The following is a 23,466-nucleotide window of genomic DNA, read 5'->3' as shown; positions in this document are numbered from 1 at the left end:
CTGTTTTTTTGTGATTAACTTTGTACCTTCAAAAATATATAATTTTACAATTATTCTTTAAAAAATTTCTTAAAATAAACAAGATGTTTTAATAAAACATGATGTGAGCTTAATGGGAGCAGGGGTGTGCTTAAAGGGTACAAAAATGTACACATTAAGCACAGCCAGACTTTTTGAATTTAATGATGTATATCTTAATTGAAATGCTTTTGTCATTTAAAATAAAATTTTATATTTTTGTGTGAGAGATTAATATTTTATTTTAACATAACTTTTTGTACTGAAGCCAACATCTTGTGCACTAAAACTGTCTCAATGTAGATTTTGGTGAGCTTAATAGCTATGTTTACCCTATTTATTATTCTTCTGGCTTTTTTATTTATTTTTTATTTTAAAATATGTAATTACATTTACAATACATTTATGCATTTGGCAGATGCATTTTTCCAAATCAACTAACAATACATTCAATAAATATACTTTAAAAGGCATCTGTCATATGCATAAATTAAATTTAAATGTATTGCAACCTAGAAAATGCAGTAAAAGTAATTAAAAAAAGACTAAAATAATATATTACAATTTTTAAATTAATATAAAGGAAACAATAATAGGGCAACAGCTGACAGGCAAAAGAAAGTGACATGTTACTTTTTCTTGTAACAGTACATATGTAAATTAAGTAATGTCTTTCTTCATAAAATTAAGTGGATAATGTAGCCCTTCATCATGAAGACGCGCTGATAGTTCTCTCAGGTATACAGCTGCGACCTCAATCTCTAATGTCTTTCCTTTGAAAGCCAATGTTATGTACTTGTCGTGTTTACTAGCAAGGTAGCTTTGGTGACGGACGCGTGCAAACAGCTTATAAGACATCCGGCCAGTCTCCAAGATGATTGGAGCTCACATTGAGTTTATGAGGAACGGTCCAGTCAAATGAAAAACACCGGTGTCTGAAGTAAGTGCTTTTACTTCTAATTTTCATTATTAGCTGCTCAAAGGTGTGAGTCATGACCAATTTAGCTGTGAAAGTCATTAAGACCTCCTGAATAAAGAACTGGTATTAGTGCTTTATTTAATGCGCTAAAACCATATCTTTCTAAAAAAGAAATAGAAAAAAATCCCATTCTACCATCATTTGAATACCAGAAGATTTTCTTTTCTCCAAAAAGGCTAGTTTATGTTATCACATTGGACTAAAACATTGCTCACACAAGGCAACTGAAAACCTGTGGGAAAAAAATATATATTTTTTTGTCCCCACCATGTGACATTTTTGGTGTTCCAGGACCAGTATACAAAAAAAATATTGTAAATCTCTCATTATGCTATACTATTCATAAATATTTGTTTAAATCATCTTGTTTTTATTCAGTTAGCACAAGTTTTGTATTTCTATTTAGAACTGACTGATTGTAGGCCTCATTGAACTGACCTCTGAACATTTTCCACTCAAAAACTGAGATCGTTTTTGACGAGGAACACCAAATTAGGTAAAGGATTTTCAACAAAGAACAAGAGTTAATGAACGAATTATTAGGGATGACAATGAGTTTGATAGGTGAAAATAATTTCGAAGAAACTGCATCGAGTTTGTTTTCATCACATCTTCGGCAAACTCTCTTGACCTTTGACATGTTTTGGCCCGGAGCTGGCAATAAGCTGCTTGAACCATTACAAGCAAAATCCTCATTTCTACAGACTTAGTCAAGTGTAGACTACCCATTCTTCCCATCTCACATGTAACTTCTGAAAGCCCTTTGAACAGCCTTTTTACTCTTTCACTTTTGCCTTAATCTCCCACCCTTTACTTTCTGGAAGTGAGCCCATCTTCAGATCATTCAGTCCTTTTTGACGTTGAAAGCAAATCATTTAAGAAAAAAAAAAGCAGGAAGGAGCTCTCAAAGCAATTCCTTTGTCAGAATTATCGTCGGGTGAGAGGAGCAGAAGGAGGAGTTGGTGGAGAACGCGGGATGTAGATGCTGGTAATAAGGAAAGCCAGGGCGGAGGTCAGGAGGTTCCTAAAATTATGTTTCCTTCAACTGGCCCTTTGCTCCCAATAGGCCTTTGTTACCTACCTGAGATTTGGAAGCTGACAAGGTCTCATTAATGACCCGGCTTTTGTCACATAGAGCAAAGTTCTACCCACATCAATTAAAAGAGAAGGAGGGGGTCGACAGGGTGAAAGATGGAGCTAAGTTTCTCTGGCAAACCCCCTCCCTTACGTGCTTTTTAAAGAGGGTCTTTAATTTCCCAGGTTGCCCCCTCCAGCAGCCCTCTCTGGCCTGTCGCCCTTTCGGGTGAAAGCCTGGGAATCTCTTGTGTCCAACTGGGTGCTTGTAGTTGATTGACGTACCTTTTCAATTTTTTCACAGTTTGCTTTCTTCCTTTAGAGGGTCCTGATGTTGTTTTTTCTCCTTTTCTTTCCTAACCCTTTTCAGATCACAACCTTTTCATGCTGGGTCCTTATTGCTGCGCCTAATGGCCGTGACCAGCACCTTTGATCAGATCAGCCTCCTCCTAGGTGCTCTTGAGCCGAATGAACTCGAGGCCTATGTGTGTGGGATGAGCATACAGGCCGTGAGCCCACCCCAGTCACAGCTGCTTTAAACAGCTTGAGTTTCAAGTGTGCGGGAAACCTCTCTGCCCTACATTTGGACCGTGTTACACTCAAAATCGTATTTTCACAGTACGCTGGTGCCCTGGGGAAAAAGGTTATCATCTGATGGTCAGTCTTGGGGAAGTTACTTTTTGGCAACTGTAAAAGCCCTTTCACACCAAAAGTGAAACTAATAAGCCTCAAACAAGAAAGTGCCTCTACCTTTAACCTCATTCCCAATTTATCTCAACACGGGACAGGAGAGCTGTCAGTGAATAAACGAGAAAACAAATCAACCTGCATTACTTATTTGAAAAAGTAACTCAAATAAAAGTAAACTTGTAAATTTAAAAGTAATGTGTTACTTTACTAGTTACTTGAAAAAGTAATCGGATTACATAACTATAATAAAAAATTAAATTAAATTCCACAAATGGTGGCAGATGTGTAGAATTATATATAAAAAATTATATATGCTACCGCTCAGAAGTTTGATGTCATTTTTTAAAAATGTTTTTGAAAGAAGTCCATTATGCAATAATATATTAATTATTGAATAATGGATCAAAAAATCTGTAAAAACAGGAAAATTGTACAATATTATTGTGATTTCAAATAGCTGTTCTAATATATAGTTAAGAATATTGTTTATTCTTGTGATGGAAAATCCCAATTTTCAGTAGTTTTACATGATCCTTCAGAAATCATTCTAATATGCTGATTTATGCTCAAAATGGATTTGTATTTTTTATTATCAATGCTGAAAACAGTTGTGCTGCTTAATATTTTATTGGAAACAATTATACATTTTTATCAGGATTCTTTGATGAAAAAAAAGTTCAAAAGAGCAACATTTATTTAAATGGAAATGTTTTTTATGCAATTTAATAATTGTTTAATATTTTGTTCACTGTATAATTTTGTGCCCTCTTGGGATGTAAGTCTAAGAATGTTTTTGGGTGTTCTGTTGGGCTCGGCTCATTTCATAATGGATTTAATGCAAAAATTAATGTTAATGGCAATAACTACCATTTTACAACTCCTGGCATGACTGAGATGCAGCTTCACATTGACCATAGGTGTGGTCAAACGACTTCACTTGTATGCATGAATGGCTTGTGCATGGGTCGTTTAATTTATGAGCTAATTAACAGCTGAATGATCCTGAAAATATTCCAGAGAGCAGCAGAGGAGTTCCAGCATGAGTTTCTGGACATGCTTCATAATTCTATGAAGTCTCCAAAGGCTACAAGCTATGACACACATCTTCTCTACACACATAAACCTCTTCTAAATTCTAAAACATACCACCTATACCTACACACTGCACATATACACTACATATAATGTCGGACTGTGAAAATGACCCTGTAACCTCAGTAGTTCTGTCCTAGTATACTAATATAGCTGTCTATGCTCCAATATTTAGTGCAACTTTCCACCTTGGCTTCATATTCCTGTATATTATTCAAATTACGTAAGTCTGTCTAGGCGTTTCAGCCTATAGTAATGATTCTCCTGTCTTATTTAGATCCCATGACACCCTACACAGCCATAAACGTAACTTATGGTTGTTATTGATGTAATAAATGTGTACAGCTGAGCTGTTTATTATACCAGTTTCCAATGCTCCGTCTAAGCTGAATGTGTAGAAAAAAGCAAGACATTTCGGCACTAAACAGAGTCCATCTGCATGTCCATTGATTTTAACTATTAAACTGAATGTTACACAGTGCTGATTAATTCACAAGCAATTTTAAGTTCAAACAAACTAGTTATTTTGAGACACATATGGCCCCTTGGTTGGCCTTAGCTATATGTAATATATATGGTGGCACCTAAAATATATGGCTTGGACATTTTAGTCACACTTAGAAATGTCTGAATGTCCTGTTATTAGTTACAGAATATCAAAATAGTTTGAAATGTCTTGCCTGGAGTGTATAAAAATAAAATAAAATATTGTTTTGGGTGGATGAAGAAACGCAAGCAGCACATAAAATATAATGAAAAATACACCGTTTTTTTTTTCCATTTATAAGCAGGACAATGTTTGTTCAGATGTACTCGCTTGCATTTGGGTCCGTCCGGACTGTGAAAGTAGTAAAAAGAAAGGGATGAAAGAAACAACATGAGTGCAAAGAAAGGACGTGGCTGGGGCAATTCTTTGCCTGGCCTGATTTCTCTCTTCGTTCCCACATTCTTGCCATCTCCAGGGGGTGGGGTGGTGTGTGTTAAACTACGCTGGCTTTGATAACATCAGTCTTTCTCATCCTATTAGTCTGCTATCCATTGCACCAGAGGCCTGCGTGTGAGGTAAACATGCTCTTTTTCACAATTAAATTGGTCGTTAAATAGATTCTTCAGAAATAATAAGCCTGAACAAGATGCACTGCAGCCTTGGTACAGTTGCTACACAAGAGCAGAGAACCATCACCAATGCTTTTTTTCCAATTTATAAACACTTTTTTTCCAAAATAATTAGACCTCCTTAAGAAGTTTTCTATACAGTCTATAGTCAAAGTCTTTTCTATGTAGTCTAAATAAATCTGAAATAAAACACTGAAATCAATCGTGGATCAAAAGTGGATTTTGGGATCACAAGTAATAAAATACTTATAATTAAAAATAATGAAGGTTCATTTAGATATGTGCTAAAGATTAAATTTAACAGTGCTATTAAATTTCGAATTATTGGTGTTTTTTTTTATTTACTTCAAGTAAATGAGTATGTAACCAATATTAGTGATACAGATAAATTAAAAGGTTAAAATGTTGCTATATAATAGATGATATACATGCACTTATTTATTGATTTATAATATGGATTGTAATATTGACATATTTCAGACAGTATGAACAAAAGCAAATGGGAACTATTATAGTTCATATAAAAGGTGATGAAATCTGCACCATGTTTTAAAAATAAAATCAAATGAAAAGATTTTTGACCGTGTCACACAAGTTGAAGTTAAATAACTCTGCCAAGCATTTACTGTCCAGTCTCATAAATGTCCATTGGCTTTAATGTGAAACATCTGTTTCAGACTTGCTCTTTACTTCTCGCCATGTGTTTCATAGGGCTCTAGTATAATAAGAGCATGTCATTTTCACTCAAGCTGGAAACTTGAAAACAATATTCTATTCTATGCACCAGAGTTGTCATGGTTGGAAAACGTCATTTATCCTTAATACTGAAACTGATCTGCAGAATTTTACCCCAAATGCCAAGCAGAACACTTAGCCTGAAGTTGATACTTATACCAATACCAATAAATATATATACTTATACCAATACAGTTGTTCCAACACAAAGGATACAAAATACAGATTTAATGCATTTGGAAGTTTATTTCTTTTTCTAAGTTGTTTTGGTAAGAATAAAAGGTTTAATTAAAAGGTGCTATTTTCATTTTATATTTTTATTTTAAAATCTGTATAATTAGAGGCACTAGGGATGCCGATATGACAAATACAGACTAATACTGATAAGCCGATAATTTTTCATGATATAGCTGATATACGATAAATTGCCCAAATTAATATTCTATACTATTTTGTTTTAATGAGTAAATACTAAAATCAACTATTTAATGGTAAATTATACAAAATTATACCAATGAATATGAATATAAAATGGATTTTCATTGATGAGATTTGCTAAACATTAGAACTGTTTTTATTAAAATTATTATTGTTTGTAAAGATGAACTTTAAGTGAACACTAGATGACTGCAAAAGTAATCCAAATATAAAAAAATAGGGTTCTAAATATGCCAAATTAAACATCCAATATGGACCGATAGTGATCAACAAGTCTTTAATATCGGTCGATAACCGATACAGAACCAAATTAATGTACATCCCTTGGTGGCACCAACACGGAAGCCATTCAGATGTTATTTTGCCAGCAAGTGAGGTCGTGCAAATTTGAACCACAGCCATCAAGGCACTTGAACTCAGTTGAGAGTCCATTATCACACTCATTTGCCAGGGTTGCACACTTGGGTGATGTTCCCTCTCGCACAATTCAGAGCTGTTACAGTTTCAGGGGCCTGCCCTTGGCCTCGTTTCGCTTTTATGGCTCGCTGAATGCAAGCTCTGGGGATTAGCCAGGTCCTTCAAAGGCCATTAGAGCCAGTGACAGGTATCCCATTACCCCCCGCACACAGAGAGACGGCCTAGGTGAGAGGCACAGAGGCCAGGAAGGAGAGCAGGGGACAATGAAAGACTTAGCCAGGGCCCCAAGTCTCTTTCTGTCAATTCGTCTGCCTTGTCTAAATTTACAGACGACACTTTCTATCACTGACCGGTTCTCCTGATATGTAGAAGGGTTTCATGTTTGGAAACCCTTGAAGTTCTTGACTAAAAGGTTGAAAGACACATAAAAAAGACACATGTTAAAATACTGAGCACATTGGTGCATATTGATCTTGGATTTGTAGTCAAATTGCATGGCCTTATTTTACTCAAATTCAACATTTTACAGTTACATTTGCAGTTGCACATTTTAAGTCTGTATACATATATTCATCAACTGATCAGAGACGAACAGCTAATTGTTTTGTGTATGGTATAATTGTGTTTAAAACAATGCTATCAAGATTTAGAAATGAGACCTTGCTTTCGGCACTGCGATAAGAGATTCTCACAAGGCAGAGGAAGTCTTTCATTAGTCAATTACTGTCCCAGATAAGGAGCCCACTTCCAGAGTCAATGGATACAGGGTCAGAGGCCAAATTACATCATCAACCCCTAAAACAAGAATGTCCCAGATTGTACAATGTATTCCTTGTATGACCCACAAAGGGTAAACCGAGACACTTCAAGTATGGCAGTTTATTTAATCTGCTCACCACAAAATTAGCTGTGAAGTTGATGCTTATACCAATAAAGTTGTAAAAAAAAGAGGATCCAATGCACTTGGAGGTTTTTTTTTCTAAGGTGTTTCTTGTAAGACAAAAAGGTGTTAATGTACAGTAGTTGTTGCTATCTTCAATTTATTTTAAAATCTGTATATTGGCGGCACTATATGCATCAATATTACAAACTCTGAGTAAGACAGATAAGACAATAATTATAATGGCCAATAATCAAAAATGTGTTGTTGTTGTTTTTAACTAAACAAGCAGAAATACTCTGGTTACCCCAGTACACAAGTGCAACTTTCCTTGTCAAAAATTTTAGATAATTTCAAAGAACCATTCAGATTTTTCAGCACATCTTATTGGTTAAGCCATTTTCTTCGCAATGTGTAATACATTATGGGCCAGCTTTATAGACAGGGCAAATTAGCGCGAGAGCGCATTTCCAAAACAGCGCCGATGGGTGTGGGAATTTCTCCGGGTGATTTACTAACAATGCGCAAAATAAAGAACACAGTCGCAACATGTCATTTATATATCGTCCAAAGCAATATACCAAGTGCAGCACAAATTAGCGTAGTCAAAAATAAAGAATTAAGAAATAAAGAAGCCACAGAACGTTGAAAAGAACCGGAGGCCAAAAAATAAAGGGTTGCATGAAGTTTTGATAGACCTGGTATTGCGTGACTCCTAGTTGAGGGTTCCAAGTCATCTTTTATTTCCTGAAGCAAATTAAAAATAACATGGCTTGGCAAAGTATATGTTCGGATAATGTGTTCTGCTGGCATTCCAAATAAATTAATACGTGTGGAAAAATTCCTCTCCCTTCTACCACGCACTCTCTGCGGTGCCTAGTCTTAGCAACAATAATTGCAGCCATTTCAAGCGCAAAATAGTTTAAGACATACTTTTTTGGGGCGTTAAATAATGGCGCATACAAGTGCAAACGTCTGTAAATCTCATTGTGTGATTCATTTGAATACTTTCCTCCCATAAATTTTGCATCTGAAAGGGAAACTCCTACAAATGCATATTCAATAAGGTCAGGCGCAAAATAACTGTGTCCACGCCTTTTCAGTGCTAATTCGTCACTGCGCATCTTTAGTAAAACATGACTATTCTATTTTAACACCAAAAGACGGTTTGTGCTGGCGCAAGCTGTTAGTAAAACTGGCCCTATACCTTGCAAATGATTGTGTTGGTCTGAGCAGATTTATTAACATAAGTTCAAATTAAAATGTTTATCGCATCAGATTTTTGCACGGGACATTCATCTTAGTGTGAACAGGCCTATAGGCTTGTTTTTTAGAGTGTATTTTGTCTTTCTGCACTGGCAGATTTCACTTGTTTTTAGCTGGTTTACACTTAAAACAAGAAGAACAAATTTGCCAGTGCAATAAGATCAAATTTACTCATATTAAAGATACATTCTCTGAATATGTCTTAATATATTATGCAGGTTTCCTTCTATTTACCTTGTTTCGCTGTAAGGTTGCTGTAAACTTGTGGTCGCAAACTAGTGGCCAGACCTTCAACAAGACTGATTTCTATTGCTCCTAAAAGCTGAATAGTACATATCTGGCTTCGTTCGTATGTGAAACTGAACCCTCAGGATGGTTCCCTTGCTAGCATTTTTCCTCATTGGAAAAACTAGCAGACAATCACCCACCCACTAAGAGTTTTAGCATGCCGGAGGGCAAGCGGTTCCTCTGTCGTGAGGACTGTGAAGGCGCAAGAGGTTAACGAAGACATGGTCTGGTGTGTCTGGTCTTATGAGGTACTAAAAGGCGCGAGGTGGCACGGAAAGAAAGCAGACCCCTATAAATGGGCTTTTCTTTAATCAAGGAGAGGGTGTGCAGCAATGCCTCCAAATCATGCATTACTTCCTTTGCCAGCAAGCGGGTAGCCATCAATGGCCTGTTCGGATAGTTACAAGCAGATTCAAGGGCTATTTTGTGACTCAAGGCTTCTGTTGTTTTCTGCAGCCAGCACTATCAAAAGGCCCAGGATTAAGGCTGAGGTCATTGTTGAAATGTGGTTAATTGCACGAAGTTGCATGAGAGGAGAACCGTCCGCCTGCCAAAATGCAGATGCAATTGTCCTGACTAAAAACAAGCTTGGGGACGAGAGCATACTACCTCATCGTTGAAAATACATGCATGGTTCATTCAAACAAAGCTGTGGTTGAACTTCTCCAGAAACTGTGCGAGTCCACAGGGTTTAATACTTGCTGTCACACAGAACAATTACCATAATCTAGCACACAAATCAATTACATCACCCGTTTTACTCTCATTAGACAAAGTACTTAACCTAAAAATAGCAATGGAATTACAAAGGTTGTGCTGTGGTGACAACAGAAGAGAAGGTAGTACTTGAAAAATGGCTGTCCAAGCCTAGAAAAAGGGCCAGATTTACACCAGCGCAAACCCTCTTTTGGCATTAAAAAACTTGTCAGGATTTACTAAAGACACGCAGTGAAACTAGCGATGAGATTAGATATTTTTGCGGCTGACATGCATTTGTAGTAGTTTCCCTATCAGACGCTAAATTTATGGGAGGAGAGTATTTAAATGAAATGGCTTGTGGTAGACAGTATACTGATATTTGTGGCATAATTTAACACCCCAAAAGCATGTCTTTACCCAATTTGCACTTGTGTTTTGTAATATGCTTGTTTGCGACCCTACACTAATTTGCGCTGCTCTTGGTTGCTTGCATTGTTCATTATAGAAATGTGCTGTCTGCATATGTGTTCTTTAATTTGCGCATTGTCAATAGATCTCCCTCAGAACTTTCCACTTCCATCTGTGCGTTTATGGGATTGTGGTCTCACACTAAATTCCCCTGTTTAGTTAATCTGGCCCAAGGAGTTCCACTAGGTCAATCCGGAGCAGGATGTTTTCCATGGCTGGAGCTCGCTCTGTGTTTCAAAGCACTGAAATGAGACGGACTGAACTGGAAGCTGACAGGCAGCACAAAGGGGCCATCAGCTTCTTGTCAGATCTGTCAAATCACTCAGCTAGTGAGAGAGGCCTTGACCTTAACACTATCCTCCATGGGGGATTTTTGGCCCATGCCCACTCAACCTTGGTCTGGTACTTTCTGATCGGAGCTGACCTGAAACTGTGCAACTGAAATCAGCAACATAGAGAGTGAAGACATCTCCCCATGTGTTACAGTGCTGCAGACTTTTAACAGTTGATGTTAAGTTCTATATATGACATTATTTTCAAATAAAATCAAACCACAAAATGAGAATATAAAATGTAAATGTATTGTTTAAAATTCAGACAAAAAGTTTTTCTGGCTGTCAAACTTTGTGGAATATGTTTAATATTAATATAATTAATAACTACATTGGTATTTTTGTGCTAGGACACCTGTGTGAACTTGAGAGGAACTAACTTTAAACATCCGTGGTTAAGATTTAAAAAAGCTCACAAAATCTAAGTTAGTGCTAAGAAAATCTATAGCATCATTTGTTTGCATATGCCACTTGATTTGATATTTTATATCTACACTCTAAAAATATTTTTTGAAAGTACATTTTTGGAGTATATATTACAAGAATATAGTATATATTATATTCAGTCTTTCTACTTTCTTTGAAATTTACTACAAATTTCTGAGTGAAAATAGTTTCAAGACCATTTTTTTATCAGTGTACTGCAGTGAAATGTAGACATTATAAATATATACACTATATGTATTTGATTTGTCTATTAAAATTTATGATACAAATTAGACCTCGCAGTTGGCTTCTCCATTGCTGGATCACACTACCTTTATATAAAGGTGATGAAACCTAAATTCGATCACTGAAAACCATTAAACTTGCAGTTCAGTAAGTAAGTCAAATACTGATTCAGTAACTGGTACGATCAACTCTTTAGTGAAGTCAGTCATTTGTTCATGAATCGGACTACACTGGTTGCCCTGTATTTAGTTGGTTGCAATAACATTTAGGTCAAACAGAAAAGTAAAGCATTTTTGTACAGAACTGATTCATAAGATGAGGTCTGGCTATGATTAGACATGCATAAAGAAGAATAAATGCATAAACATACAGTATGCTCTGCTATGTGTAAACCTGCGGATGAAGGATCACAAAATTTACAGACAACATACATCCTGAAAATGTTGTTTCAGCTAATTGGCCACACAGGAAACTAAACAGATCTTGAAGAGTGTGTGGGAAAATTTGCGGCCCTTTTAAAGTTAAGTATATGTAAATCACAACTGGGGTGATGGGGTAAGACAAAAAGAAAAATACGTCAGGAAATTGACATAATGTATCAATCCTGACAGCTTCTTAATGATTATGCCTAGTGGCGTAGTGGTTACAGATGTAGGCTGCTTGCCAAAGGTTGGTGGAAGTTAGAGTGAACCAGCAACGAAGAAGCCAACTGTGATGTTTTGTAAATCTTTATTATCACTTCACTTGCTCCTGAAAACTGATTCAAGTTTTAATAGCCAAATCAAATCATAGAGGCTATATAACTTGTCATTATTAACAGCTACCTAGTGAACAAACATACACATACATCCAGTTGGGACAGTTCCTATATGTGCTTATGACTCATTGTGCTGAATGGACTGAATGGACCTTATATGCCAGTTTAGGACAGCACATTTCAGCACATCATAATTACTTTATGTCTTTGGTTTGGGTGACGAGATAAAGCTGTTTGCCCATTCAGCACATATAGTTGGCCTTCGCAGAGGCCTGTCTTTTGTTGTTGTCCTATGTCTGATTTCGTGCAAACAAGCTAACTTATGATAAGGTATGGAAAGAATTTCTGAATCATCTGGTTCTGATTGAAAGCTGAGCAGAGAATTGTACTGTTTAATCACATAAAAGAAAGCTGATAAGCCTTAATGTATTACTGCAATACACACTATTGTTCAAATGTATAGGGTCCGTAGGATTTTCATAAAGTTTTTGAAAGAAAAGTTTCAAAAACAAAGTCTTATGCTCAACAAGGTTGAATTTATTTGATCAAAAATAGACTAAAACATGATCATATTGTGAAATATAATTATATTTATAATAATTTGAAATAACTTTTCTGTTTGAATATACTATATAAAATGTGAATTTATTTCTATGATGGCAAAGCTTCAGAAATCATTCTAATATGCTGATTTGGAGCTCAAGAAACATTTCTTATTATTATCAATGTGGAAAACTGTGCTGCTTAATATTTTTGTTAACTGTGATACTTTTTTCAGAAATATTTGATAAATACAAAGTTTATTTGAAATATAAATATTTTGTAACATTATAAATGTATTTATTGTCACTTTTAATCAATTTAATGCATCCTTGCTGAAAAAGTTTCTTTTTCACAATTCCTTTAAAAAATATTTTTACTAATCTCAAACTTTTGAACGGTGGTGTTAAACTATGCTACTATGGTGATATGGATGTTTGCTTTATACTGTTTTATATTGTTGTTTTACATACGTAAATCGGTTTATAGCTATGATTATGCCGGTTGCAAATTTTGCTACACCCTTCCAAACATAAGACATTACAAACCTGATCATAGTTTCATATTTAAATAAAATTTTATATGATGGGGTTTTATAAACCAAAAGTTGCCAAATCTGTTGTCACATTACTACCTGCAAAGCACAATAAAAAATGAAGCATCTATGTTAGAAAGTACTTTAGATTATGTGATAAAAGCCTTTCAACGGTAGTCATATGAATCCTATGGCCCTGTTTTTGTGACTCAGCCTTATTTTATTACTTTTTTTTTTTTTTTTACAAGTCAGCTGTATAAGAGCATAAAGGCGTGCACTGGGTGTGTCACATTCTTATCAAAATATATTTTATAAGGAGTTTCCTAAGATTTTAGGCCTGATTAGAAACTTGAGCTCGTAACACTTAAGGGACTATCCTGTTCACTTTGAATTATTGATGTATCATTATAAATAGACAAATTAGTATCAATTTAGGTCAAGAAGAAAACCCAGTGGGAGGTGTACAGCAGAAGCCAGCATTCCTGTTTACCATTTCAGACTAAGAGAAATCAGTTTAATAAGCCTGCATTTCGACCACTGATATTTATCCCAAAATGGCAGTTTTAGATATTAATGTTACCATAATATAACATGACAGGCGAAGAATGTGTAAATCTCAAATTGTGATTAATGCATGCAAGGGAATCCCACAGTAGTCGCTCAGAGTCTCTAAGATACACTCTCTGGGTTAGCATATGCTCGAAGGTGAACAGCTTTAATCAAAAGGTCAATTCAGAGCGACTACAATCCCAAGAGGGTGTTTTAATTCACCGTTGCCTAGTGCCTGAACCCAGTCACAATGAGACCAAGTCTGTCTGTCTGTTTAATTTCGCCCCAGAGCCAAGAGAGGTGGACTGTGTTGGCTTTGGCAGATGTTAGTCAGCATATGGTACTGCATGAGTTAGCCAAGCTGTGGGGTTCCCAACTGATCTAATTAATACTTGTTTTACATCCCTCACAAAAAGTTATAATAATAATAACAGTGCTAATGACTTCTCATTCAGGAAAAAATGGCCTCGGGCACGTTTTACCGTTTGGCTAGCGAAAATGAGAGAATATGAGCAATACCTTCTGAACTGTGAGACTGCCTGTCAGTAATTGCACCACTGGGTATATAGAGCGATCAACCTTTAAATGTAAATATATATTGCATTAGTTGAGTCATCGCAAGAGTAGGCACATTTTTATGTTGTTATCGTTAGCCGTTTTTGTGATCATCAGAGATCACTAGATTCAAACTGACATTCTGTGTGACTCAATAAATAAGTTATGTGCTATAAAAGTTTGATTTCTGTCAGGCAAAATAAATAATTAGTCATTTTAAAATGTCACATAAGTGTTTCAATGTAAATTAAATTATGCCAGTTGGATTTTGCGAAGTTGGGATAATGCAAAGCTCATCTTCGTCTAGACTCTATAAACATTAATCAGACTACAGGTGACCTTGGAGTGGTGCGCATGAAAGAAGGGGATATTTAATCCTCAAATATTTGAATACATGTTGTCATGTACATTTAGACGGATTGACTTCACAAAAACCTGTTGTAAAGGTGCAAAATTTTAGGTCTATTGTCTAAGGTCTATTGTCAGTAGTGTAATGATATATACAGCTTACACAGAAGCCACTTTCAAACCAAGCAGGTTTCTGTAGGTCAGTATTGCCAATTCGACTGTTTTGTTACAAAATCTGCATGGAGAAATCTTTCAGCCTCATATAAAATTCATGATCGCATGGATTCCCAGCAAAAATTTGGTGAACAACGGTAAATTGCAAATGTACATGATGACTAGCATGAACATTATAAGCTTTTAAGTAATGTTCGCCAGGCCTACCTGATTTGCTAAAAGGCAGGTAGATGTTTTAGTTGTAGATTAACACTTGTAATACATTAGTTGGCAAAGGCTTTTAGTTTTACTCAGCTCTTCTTTGCACCTAGCTGCACACAACTAGTTATGGTGCGTCTTTTCATCCATTCATGACATCAAAACTGGCCTTTGGAAAAAGAATAGGTTAGAAAAATTGGGACATTTTAGCTCTGCAACTCTCAGAGTGTGTGTCAGTTTCTGTTTCTGTTTTTTTTTTCTTTTCACCTTCTCAGGGACAAAAACACCTGGCAAGAGAGGGATTTCAAGCATTTTCTCAGTCCATCGGAAGGATTAAAAAGGCAGGATTTGTAGCATTTTCTTTTTTTTTTCCTGGCACCAAAATCTCCAAGAGGCCCCCACAGGCTAAATGTAAGCAACGTTCCCAGACTTTCCAGAAGCGTCTGGAATCACCTAGCACCCATGTGCCCTTACCACTTAAAATTGTCACAGACCAGGTGCTTCACTACTACTTCACTACTACACTTATGAAAGGTCCTTAGTAGAGTACATTCCTTATGTACTTTACTGTCGCATATAATTTCGATACTTCTGGAGGACTGTTAATCCATTTTCTAAATTCAGCTGTTGATAATTCTTCGAAATTCTCACACTGTAAAATATTTGACCGTAAATTATAACACATATGCCGATCTGATACAATGATAAATATTACACTGTGAATTTATTTTAACCTCCCATGATTCTACAGGAATTTATGCACCAGCATTCAGTCGTGCACAATCTCTCTTCTGTGGCCTCTAGGTGTCTATGAACTGACAGTCTTTCTTTTTGAAATATGTTTTAAATAATTCCACAATATATTCAGAACGGGTGGATGATTTTCTTCCCGTGACTCGGGTCCAAGCTCAACACACCTATGAAATCACGGCAAGGGAAAACGGTAACATCTAAAGCAAGATGCAGAAAAGTGAGGGGAAACTTGGTAAGCATGACACAACTCTTGTAAATACAGCTGAAATGGAAGAAGGAGAGCGAGAGAAAATGGGAGATGGAGGAAAAGGCCTGGCAAACTGCAAAATGGCCATATTTTAGCAAAAGTGACTTTTCTGATTATGCCTGTTGCATGACTTTATTTCCTTAAGCGCAGTGTTGTTGCCTGGACTCAAGTCAAGCATTTGATGTCCTCAACCACATACGCCGTAGACTTCAACAGTGCTCTTTTTAAAGCCAAATGTTAAGGGGAAAAAAGAACTAAGCTGGTTTTGTCAGCCAGCAATATTTTAGAAGCACCTACAATTCAAAAACTGTTAAAGAAAACAACCTTAGCTAAGATAAGTATAGACAGAAACATTGGGTTAAGATTTGTATACTTTCTCACTCACCACCCATCAAGTGGTGGTTAATGGTTACAGTCTTTACCTTGGAATTATGAGATTTATATTTTTCTAATGTGTTAAAGTACTAGTTTTACTTGTAAGACTACATTACTACATTTGTTACTTGTTAGAAAAACATATTTGAAGAAAACTGACATTGAGTTCATGGACAGCTTCACTATAGCAAAACAGGCTTAGATGTTAAATTGAAGGCAAATATTTATAGCAGGTGGATCTCATAAGGTTCGGTTCTCACATGGGTCTCCACAAAGTTTGGTTGGTTAGCTTGTTAGTCCTTGCTGATAAATGCTGAAACTACACCATTATGTGAGCAAAGCAAATGTCCATTCATGGGAGATTCAAGCAAGATATAAATTGTAAACGTTAATGTAGATCAGGGGTTCTCAAAGTCGACATTCAAAGGTCCAAATCTGAATTTTCATCAGTGTCAAAGGTCCGGAACAATTGGTTATTACAAAACATGTTTTTAATAAACATACATAACATATAACAAATAAACACTCATTTAAAAAAAAAGGTTCCTTTGCATTCAAAATACTTTAATAACAAGTGCAAAAGTGGCAAAACAATTAATTTAAGTGTCAGCAGTAGAAGTCGACCTATAATGTTTTTTTCTCTGGCCAATGCCGATATTTAGAAATCAGGGCAGCCTATGGCCGATATATGATGCTGATTTTTTGGGCCGATTTTCTCTTTTTTTCCTTTTATATCAAAAGAGAGTTTGCGTAAATGGTTATTGCAGGGCACAAGATAGTAAGAGTAGTAGTAGTAGCCTAATTCATAGTAATAATACATGGCTCAAAACTTAAGCACCTTCTCAAAACAGTTCTGAAGCATGCTTTTTTGTTTATGTTTGCTGACAGACACCAGTGTTTCCCGCAGACTAGCAAATGCAAGTTGATTCTCTGCCAGCAGGAGGCGCTGTTGGAGCGTGATATATAGCTGTTTCCCCGGTAACGACTGTAATCAAATAAGCGCTACTTTATCAGCCATTACAGGAAAGACCAAATGAAAATTGGCATCAAAGCTTTTCTGAAGAAAACGGACGGTTCTTTTAAAAGATACATTCATATAAAAACACCCACGCAGCATTTTATTTTTGAAACGCGCAGTGCTCAGTTTATTCAACGAAGTATAAGCCTTTTGGAAAATCTATTTGTAGCGGTCAGTTTTGATATTGTGACAAGCCACCACAAATAAATGTATACACTGGGCACTGCTATAAGACAAATTGCCATAATATAAGTGATAGCAAAACAAAACAAAAAAATAAAGATATTAGCGGTGAAATGTCGCCCGATTATGTCAAACGTCATACGCTCACTGGATGTCACGATGACAACAAATGAAGGAAAAGTTTCAATATCTCGCCTGCAATTTCGGACCTTCTCCAAAAACACATAAAAAAATAAGAATAAATAAACAAAGGATTTACAAGTTTAACGTGCGTTTATCAAAGTAGGAAATATAATTATTAGTGTTCTTGAAATATGAAATAGAAGCGGGTCCGGATTGAATTCCCTCCGGGTCCGGATCCGGATCCGGACCGGAGTCCGGACTTTGAGAAGCACTGATGTAGATGATTTGCCACTAACCAAATTTTTTTGAGAGGCTTGTTAAACCATGAAATTGACTTTTAATATATATTTTTTTCTTGACTGCTCCCTTCAATGTCAAGCTCATGCAACAGCAGAATAGTTGCTAGTTAAGGGATGGGGATTGTGTCTGTTTTTGTAGTGCCATCAGCCAGTAAGCCTTGTCAGGACCTGCCAGCGCTGCCAGGCACTACTACAACCCTCCATTTGCACTCACCTCCAACTGCGAAATTATAGTCAAATAAGCTTGCCTAGTTTGCATTATGCGGCCACTAACTGTGAACGATGAGAATCTTATTGTAGCTGATTGACATCGATCTACTTTGAATCCTGAAACCTCAAAGTGCTGCGTTCTATTCAGTACCTGGTCAAAAACAAGTTTCCGGAATAGGAGCCAAAGCAAGGCTAGTTTGTGGCCGATTACGCTCTGAAATCACTTGCACAATTATGCAAGCCATTTCCTCCAGGTCAGGGTACTTAATTTTATCCTGGCTCAAGCAGTGCTATCTAAAATTATTTTGCTAACAAATAAAACTTGAGCATTCTTCCAAACATGCTCATTTCTCTATAGAGCAGGGCTATTCAATTGGCGGCCCGCGGGCCCAATCCGGCCCGCCAATCATCTTCATCCGGACCGAGGAAAAGTATGCCTTGAATTGTTCTTGCACTAATTAGTTTGTCCACAAGGTGGCAACACTGGCCCGGACCGGCCAAAAAGAAAAGGGAGAGACGCAATAACAATCTACCAGAGACCAGATTAAGAGATATCCACAATTCTAACGTTAGTTTAAACAAGTTTAAAGACAGTGTTATCGGCAGTGTTGGGAGTAATGCATTACAAAAGTAATGCATTACAGTAACGGATTACTTTTTGCTGTAACGCAGTAGTGTAAGGCATTACTAATCAATTTTCAGTAATATTTTACTCTGTACATGTTCAGTAATGCTTGCATTACAACACACTTTTAGCCCAATTTTTTATTTATTTTTTATTTATGGAAATAACATGAGTCCGTGCTGCCGTGACTGTCAAGAGCGGCTCGACTGTGTTTAGTGTCCCGTAGCAGCGAGCCGTCAGCACAGCTGAAGAGATCTGCATTCAAATACACGCAATAAAGCAAAACTACCATGAATGTGTCCGGGGGAAATAGTAAGAATTCGCCATTTCCTCGTTAGCTGCGCCTTTAGAGAGAAGTGCATCTTCACGGATAACGATTATATTAAAGAGTTTTTGTTTTCGTTTTTATTTATTTCGTTAAGTAATAATTTAAAGCTTTCTATAGATATATTTATCATGTCTGTGAGGCATGTATTCGCTGTATTTCGGTTCATCTTTGTGAAGCGCTCCTGTTCAAGATAAAAGCACGACGTTTTGTTGATATTGTTAGTGCACACAAATAAAAGTAGACCCTTTACAGTTACGAATGATGTATTACTCTTACCTTTACGAGGAAAAATTACAGCGTAAATTGTTTCCATTGAAAAAAAATGGTAAGTCGTGATGATTTGAGAAGGCTAAATTGATCAAACAAGCTATGATCAGCCTGCCGGTCTGACGCTTTGTCGTTACTTTAAGAAAGAAAAAACTTATTTAATGAACAAAAAATGCTCCAAACGTTTTTTCTGAATGAACTTAATGAAAAGCCAGAACGAAATATAAACACTTTGCCATTAGGGCAGGGCTCTAGTACATTTTGTCATTTTAGAATGTTTAGTTCTACTTCTGTAGATATTTTGGTGAAAGTAACTCAAAAGTAATACAGGAGTCATGTAACGCATTACAATTCTGAGACAGTAATATTGTAAGGTAAGGAATTACTTTTAAATAACAGTAACAAGTAATCTGTAATGTATTACAGTTTGGAAGTAACTTGCACAACACTGGTTATCGGTCATAACCTCTGGCGAGAAATAGCACCGACACTGGACAAAGATTTTTATCAAAGCAGGAAGTATAGTTTGAAAATCTGCGCGTTTGGCTGTACTCATAAACTGAGCCGCTTCAAACAAAACCACATACAATGATGTAAAAATACGTGTTTTTAACGCGAGTTACCTCATAAACACGGTCTTAAATTAGTTATAAAATCCTACATGACCGTAAAGAGTTGGAATAAAATTGGATATGTGTCACATCCGCGTCATGTGCATCAGGTTTTATTAAAGAAACAGCGCTGCTTTTAATGTGAAACCTGCTGCAGTCTGTGATTGATGTAAATCAAAGAACTAAAGAAAAAGAGAAATCACTTGACTGCTCTGCTTGCTGATTAACTTTTGTAGCTCGAATAAAGTATAATCAATATCGCTTATGCATACAATTTATAGTTTAGCTGAAGATTGTTATAAGCTCACTTAGAAAAGTTGTTATATTTTTCAAAGCCTTTTAAATGTTAAAAATAGTATCATAACATTTCAATTATACTGTAATATTAAATGGCTATAATTAATGGCTAAAATTAAAGGGAACAAATGGCTTTAATAGAGACAACAGTAACATTATTTTTATCAATGATACTTCATTAATAATAGGCTATTAAAAAGATGCCATTAAACACATATTTAAAATATACCATCTTTATGTTGTTTCTATATTAATTTGGAAGTTCAGTGTGAAAATGAGACAACACAAATATATTAATATGCGTTTAGTCACATTCTTTTTAATTAATTACAGAAAAATATGAAATGTGAAAAAAAAAAAAATTGAATGGTAGACAGCACTAATGTTAACCTTTTATAGATGTTACTGTTGGTAATATTAGTTCATTTTACTGCTGAATATGCATTTAAATTTAATTTCCAATTTTATAGGCACTTGCACAAATGCAATAATGTTCCCAACATACTTTTACCTCTCAATCTCTTTTTCAGTCCTTTGGATCGAAGCCTCTTCTCTCAGCTGTTCCGGTCTTCAGTTCACTGGGATTGATACAATATTTTCCTACCTCAATTAGCCAAGGACCCGTTGACTAATTCTAACTGTTTTTGCACCTGAGAGTTTGGGAGCGGGAGTTGGAAAAAGTGAGAGGGAGAGTCAGTGCAGGGCTGTTTGGGCAACGCAGCAGTGTTGATGGACGCTGAGGGCTATGCAGAGGACAAGGTGGACAGCAGCAAAGCAACACTAACAAAATCAATGCAAAAAAACTGTTCTGATTCTGAATTTGCTGAATTATGAAAAAGGCCTTTTTGTGAAAATCTAAAATTTCCTCTACTAATGTGAACCCTGGAGGGAAAAAGAAGGCAAGGAAAGGCAAAACTGGGAAATTCTGCAAGGCTAATAAATGCAGGATACCTTTCTGTAAAGGGGACCCTCTTTGCTAAAAAAGGACCTTAATTCAGGGAAAGGAAATAAGAGGATGGTAAGTAAATGTGCAAGCAAATTGCTTCTGAGAGTTGTACAATTTCACCCAGCTGTACCAAGCACAAGCATCAAAGCTGACCTGAGACAGCCGTGGAGAGCAGAAACTTGTAAACAAATGTAATGCAACAGTTACGATCTGCACAGTGGCAGAGCAGTTAAACCAACTTGCCTGGAAAAAAGTCTGACTCACACTCTTTTGCAATAACACACACTTACACAACAGCCTTGGTCAACCCACTGTGATCTCCATGACCCAGACCAGTTAAATCCCAAATTCAAACAAACAGAAAGTCCTGCTGAACCCTGACACAGGATGACATAGAGTAAAACTCCAGCTGGAAAAGTGGGATCAAACTGGGAGGCAGGGGAAAAGTGATTTGTAAGAAACATCTTGTTGATTTATCACTGTAGGGTTTCTAAAGAACAAATGCACCTGCTATTTCAAAATTAAATGCTAATCAAATATCCAGGCTAAAATATTAAAGCATCAAATTATATAAAAACACTCTAAGAAAAAATGTGAAAAAGTTATACCTTTATGGGCACAACAGTTCTCCACTGAGGCACTACCCTTAAAGGGACATCTTTGTACCTTATTTATTCATAAACAGTTCATAGTAGAACCTTAAAGGTACATTTATACTCTGAACTACAAATTTACACCTTATAGAAGTAAAACGTCATCATCCCTTTAATGGTACCGAACCAGTGACAAGCTGTTATACCCCTAAAGGTATAACTTTTCTGACAGTGTACAGAGCATTTTAAGATTCTATGTTGAATACATGTTGAACTTGCATGAGAATTTGAAACTTAACTGCTGATTAAATTTATAGTTGTGTTTATATTTTCTGATTAAAACTGAAGGATTTGCTTTTTAGTTTTAAGTTAAATTCCACTGCTTAACCCTAATTTCAATAAAGAAGTCAGTTTCTACCTCTGAGTAAAAAATAAAACAAGCAATCGACAAAGTGGGACATAAAGTCACAATAACAAGAAGTCACAAGTAACAAAAAATAGTCACATTGTGAGATATGAAGTCGCAATTATAAGATATGAAGTTGCAATTAGGAGATATAAAGTTGCAATTATGGGAGATAAAGTATCAATTATTACTTTTTATGTTTTTTTTTTTTTTTTGAGGCATTATTTGTGTTTTGCATATTACAAATCCTACCAAGAAACACTTTTGTACATACTTATAAAAGTCTGACCCTACGAGCAAAAGAATAAAAGAGCCATAAACCACAAGTGATAAGAGAGTCGATGGAAGATCATAAAAACCAAATGAGCCCCACTCCCTTTCTGCAGGGACACATGAATGGAGACAAACACGGGGCGTCTACTCACTGTCAGGGTAATTCTTACGACGGGTGCCATCCACCTTGCCTGTCTTGTCGATGCAGAGAAAGAACTTGTTGGCGGAATAGAGGCGTCGAAGGCGGACGTCACCCTCGAGGTGGTTGTAGCTGCGCGTGTGCCGCTCTAGTGTCCACGAGCAGTTTGTGCCCTGTGCCAGCGCATGAAGGGGGTCATGCCCCAGTGCAGGTGGGCAACCTCCAAGAGAAGAGCAAGCCAGAAAGAGCAGGGACAGGCATAAAAAGGGAAAAGGATAAGAAGGGAGGGCTGAGCCGGCAAAGGTGAGGTCGGAGTGGAGACCAGCGGTAGTAGGTGTCCATTTGCACATGATGGGTCAGACTCCCAAGGTGCACCTTGCACAAGTAGTCGGCATGATGCTGGTCTTCGCAGGGCACTCTGCCTCACGCAGAAACCGTAAGCAGGAACATGGGAAGAGAGAGTAAAAAAAATCCAGAGTGACCAATTTCAAACTCAAGTGTATAACTTTAGTCTTTTAACCAGCTATCTGTTGGTCTTGCTCTTCAGAATGACGAATGAGAACTTTGCAATTCCATCCCAAATAAATGTCTTGATCTTGTTAGATTGTCCTGGAGCATCCAGGTCCCTCAGTCCAAGCTGATAAGAGTTGCGGGATCCTGTGTCCTGTGTGATGGCTGCACCTTGCAGGGCTCTCTCCTCTCAGCCAGGGGCAGAGCAAGGTGAAATGTGAGACTGCCTGACCCGTGCCTGTGAGTTGAATGAGTGTATTTAAATGATTGCCTGTATGTCTGTGTAAGAGAAAGATTCAAAAAGACTACCAAGAGAAAGAGAGGGAGAGGATAAGACAGAGGTGGCAGTGAGAGTAAGTCTGACGGACTCAACAAGGCAGTAAAGCTGTAAATGGGTGTCTCTCTCTCACTCTCTGTGCCTTGCTGTCTGCCTGCTCTTTGGT

At 36.7% G+C, this 23,466-nt stretch overlaps 1 protein-coding gene across 1 annotated transcript in view; it reads right to left on the bottom strand.

Moving 5' to 3' along the window:
• Window positions 1-23,466, bottom strand: part of LOC306867588 (fibroblast growth factor 22-like) — a 34,840-nt gene extending 11,374 nt beyond the window's left edge. Inside the window, exon 1 of the mRNA XM_079413338.1 lies at window positions 22,527-23,466. Within this exon, the coding sequence (XP_079269464.1) occupies window positions 22,527-22,863 (337 nt within the window). The 5' untranslated portion in view covers window positions 22,864-23,466. The remainder of the gene's footprint in view (window positions 1-22,526) is intronic.

This window comes from Barbus barbus (assembly GCF_936440315.1).
Source record: "Barbus barbus genome assembly, chromosome: 49".
Taxonomy (NCBI): domain Eukaryota; kingdom Metazoa; phylum Chordata; class Actinopteri; order Cypriniformes; family Cyprinidae; genus Barbus; species Barbus barbus.
The sequence above is the reverse complement of the archived record's forward strand: the minus strand, read 5'-3'. Positions and strand labels throughout refer to the sequence as shown.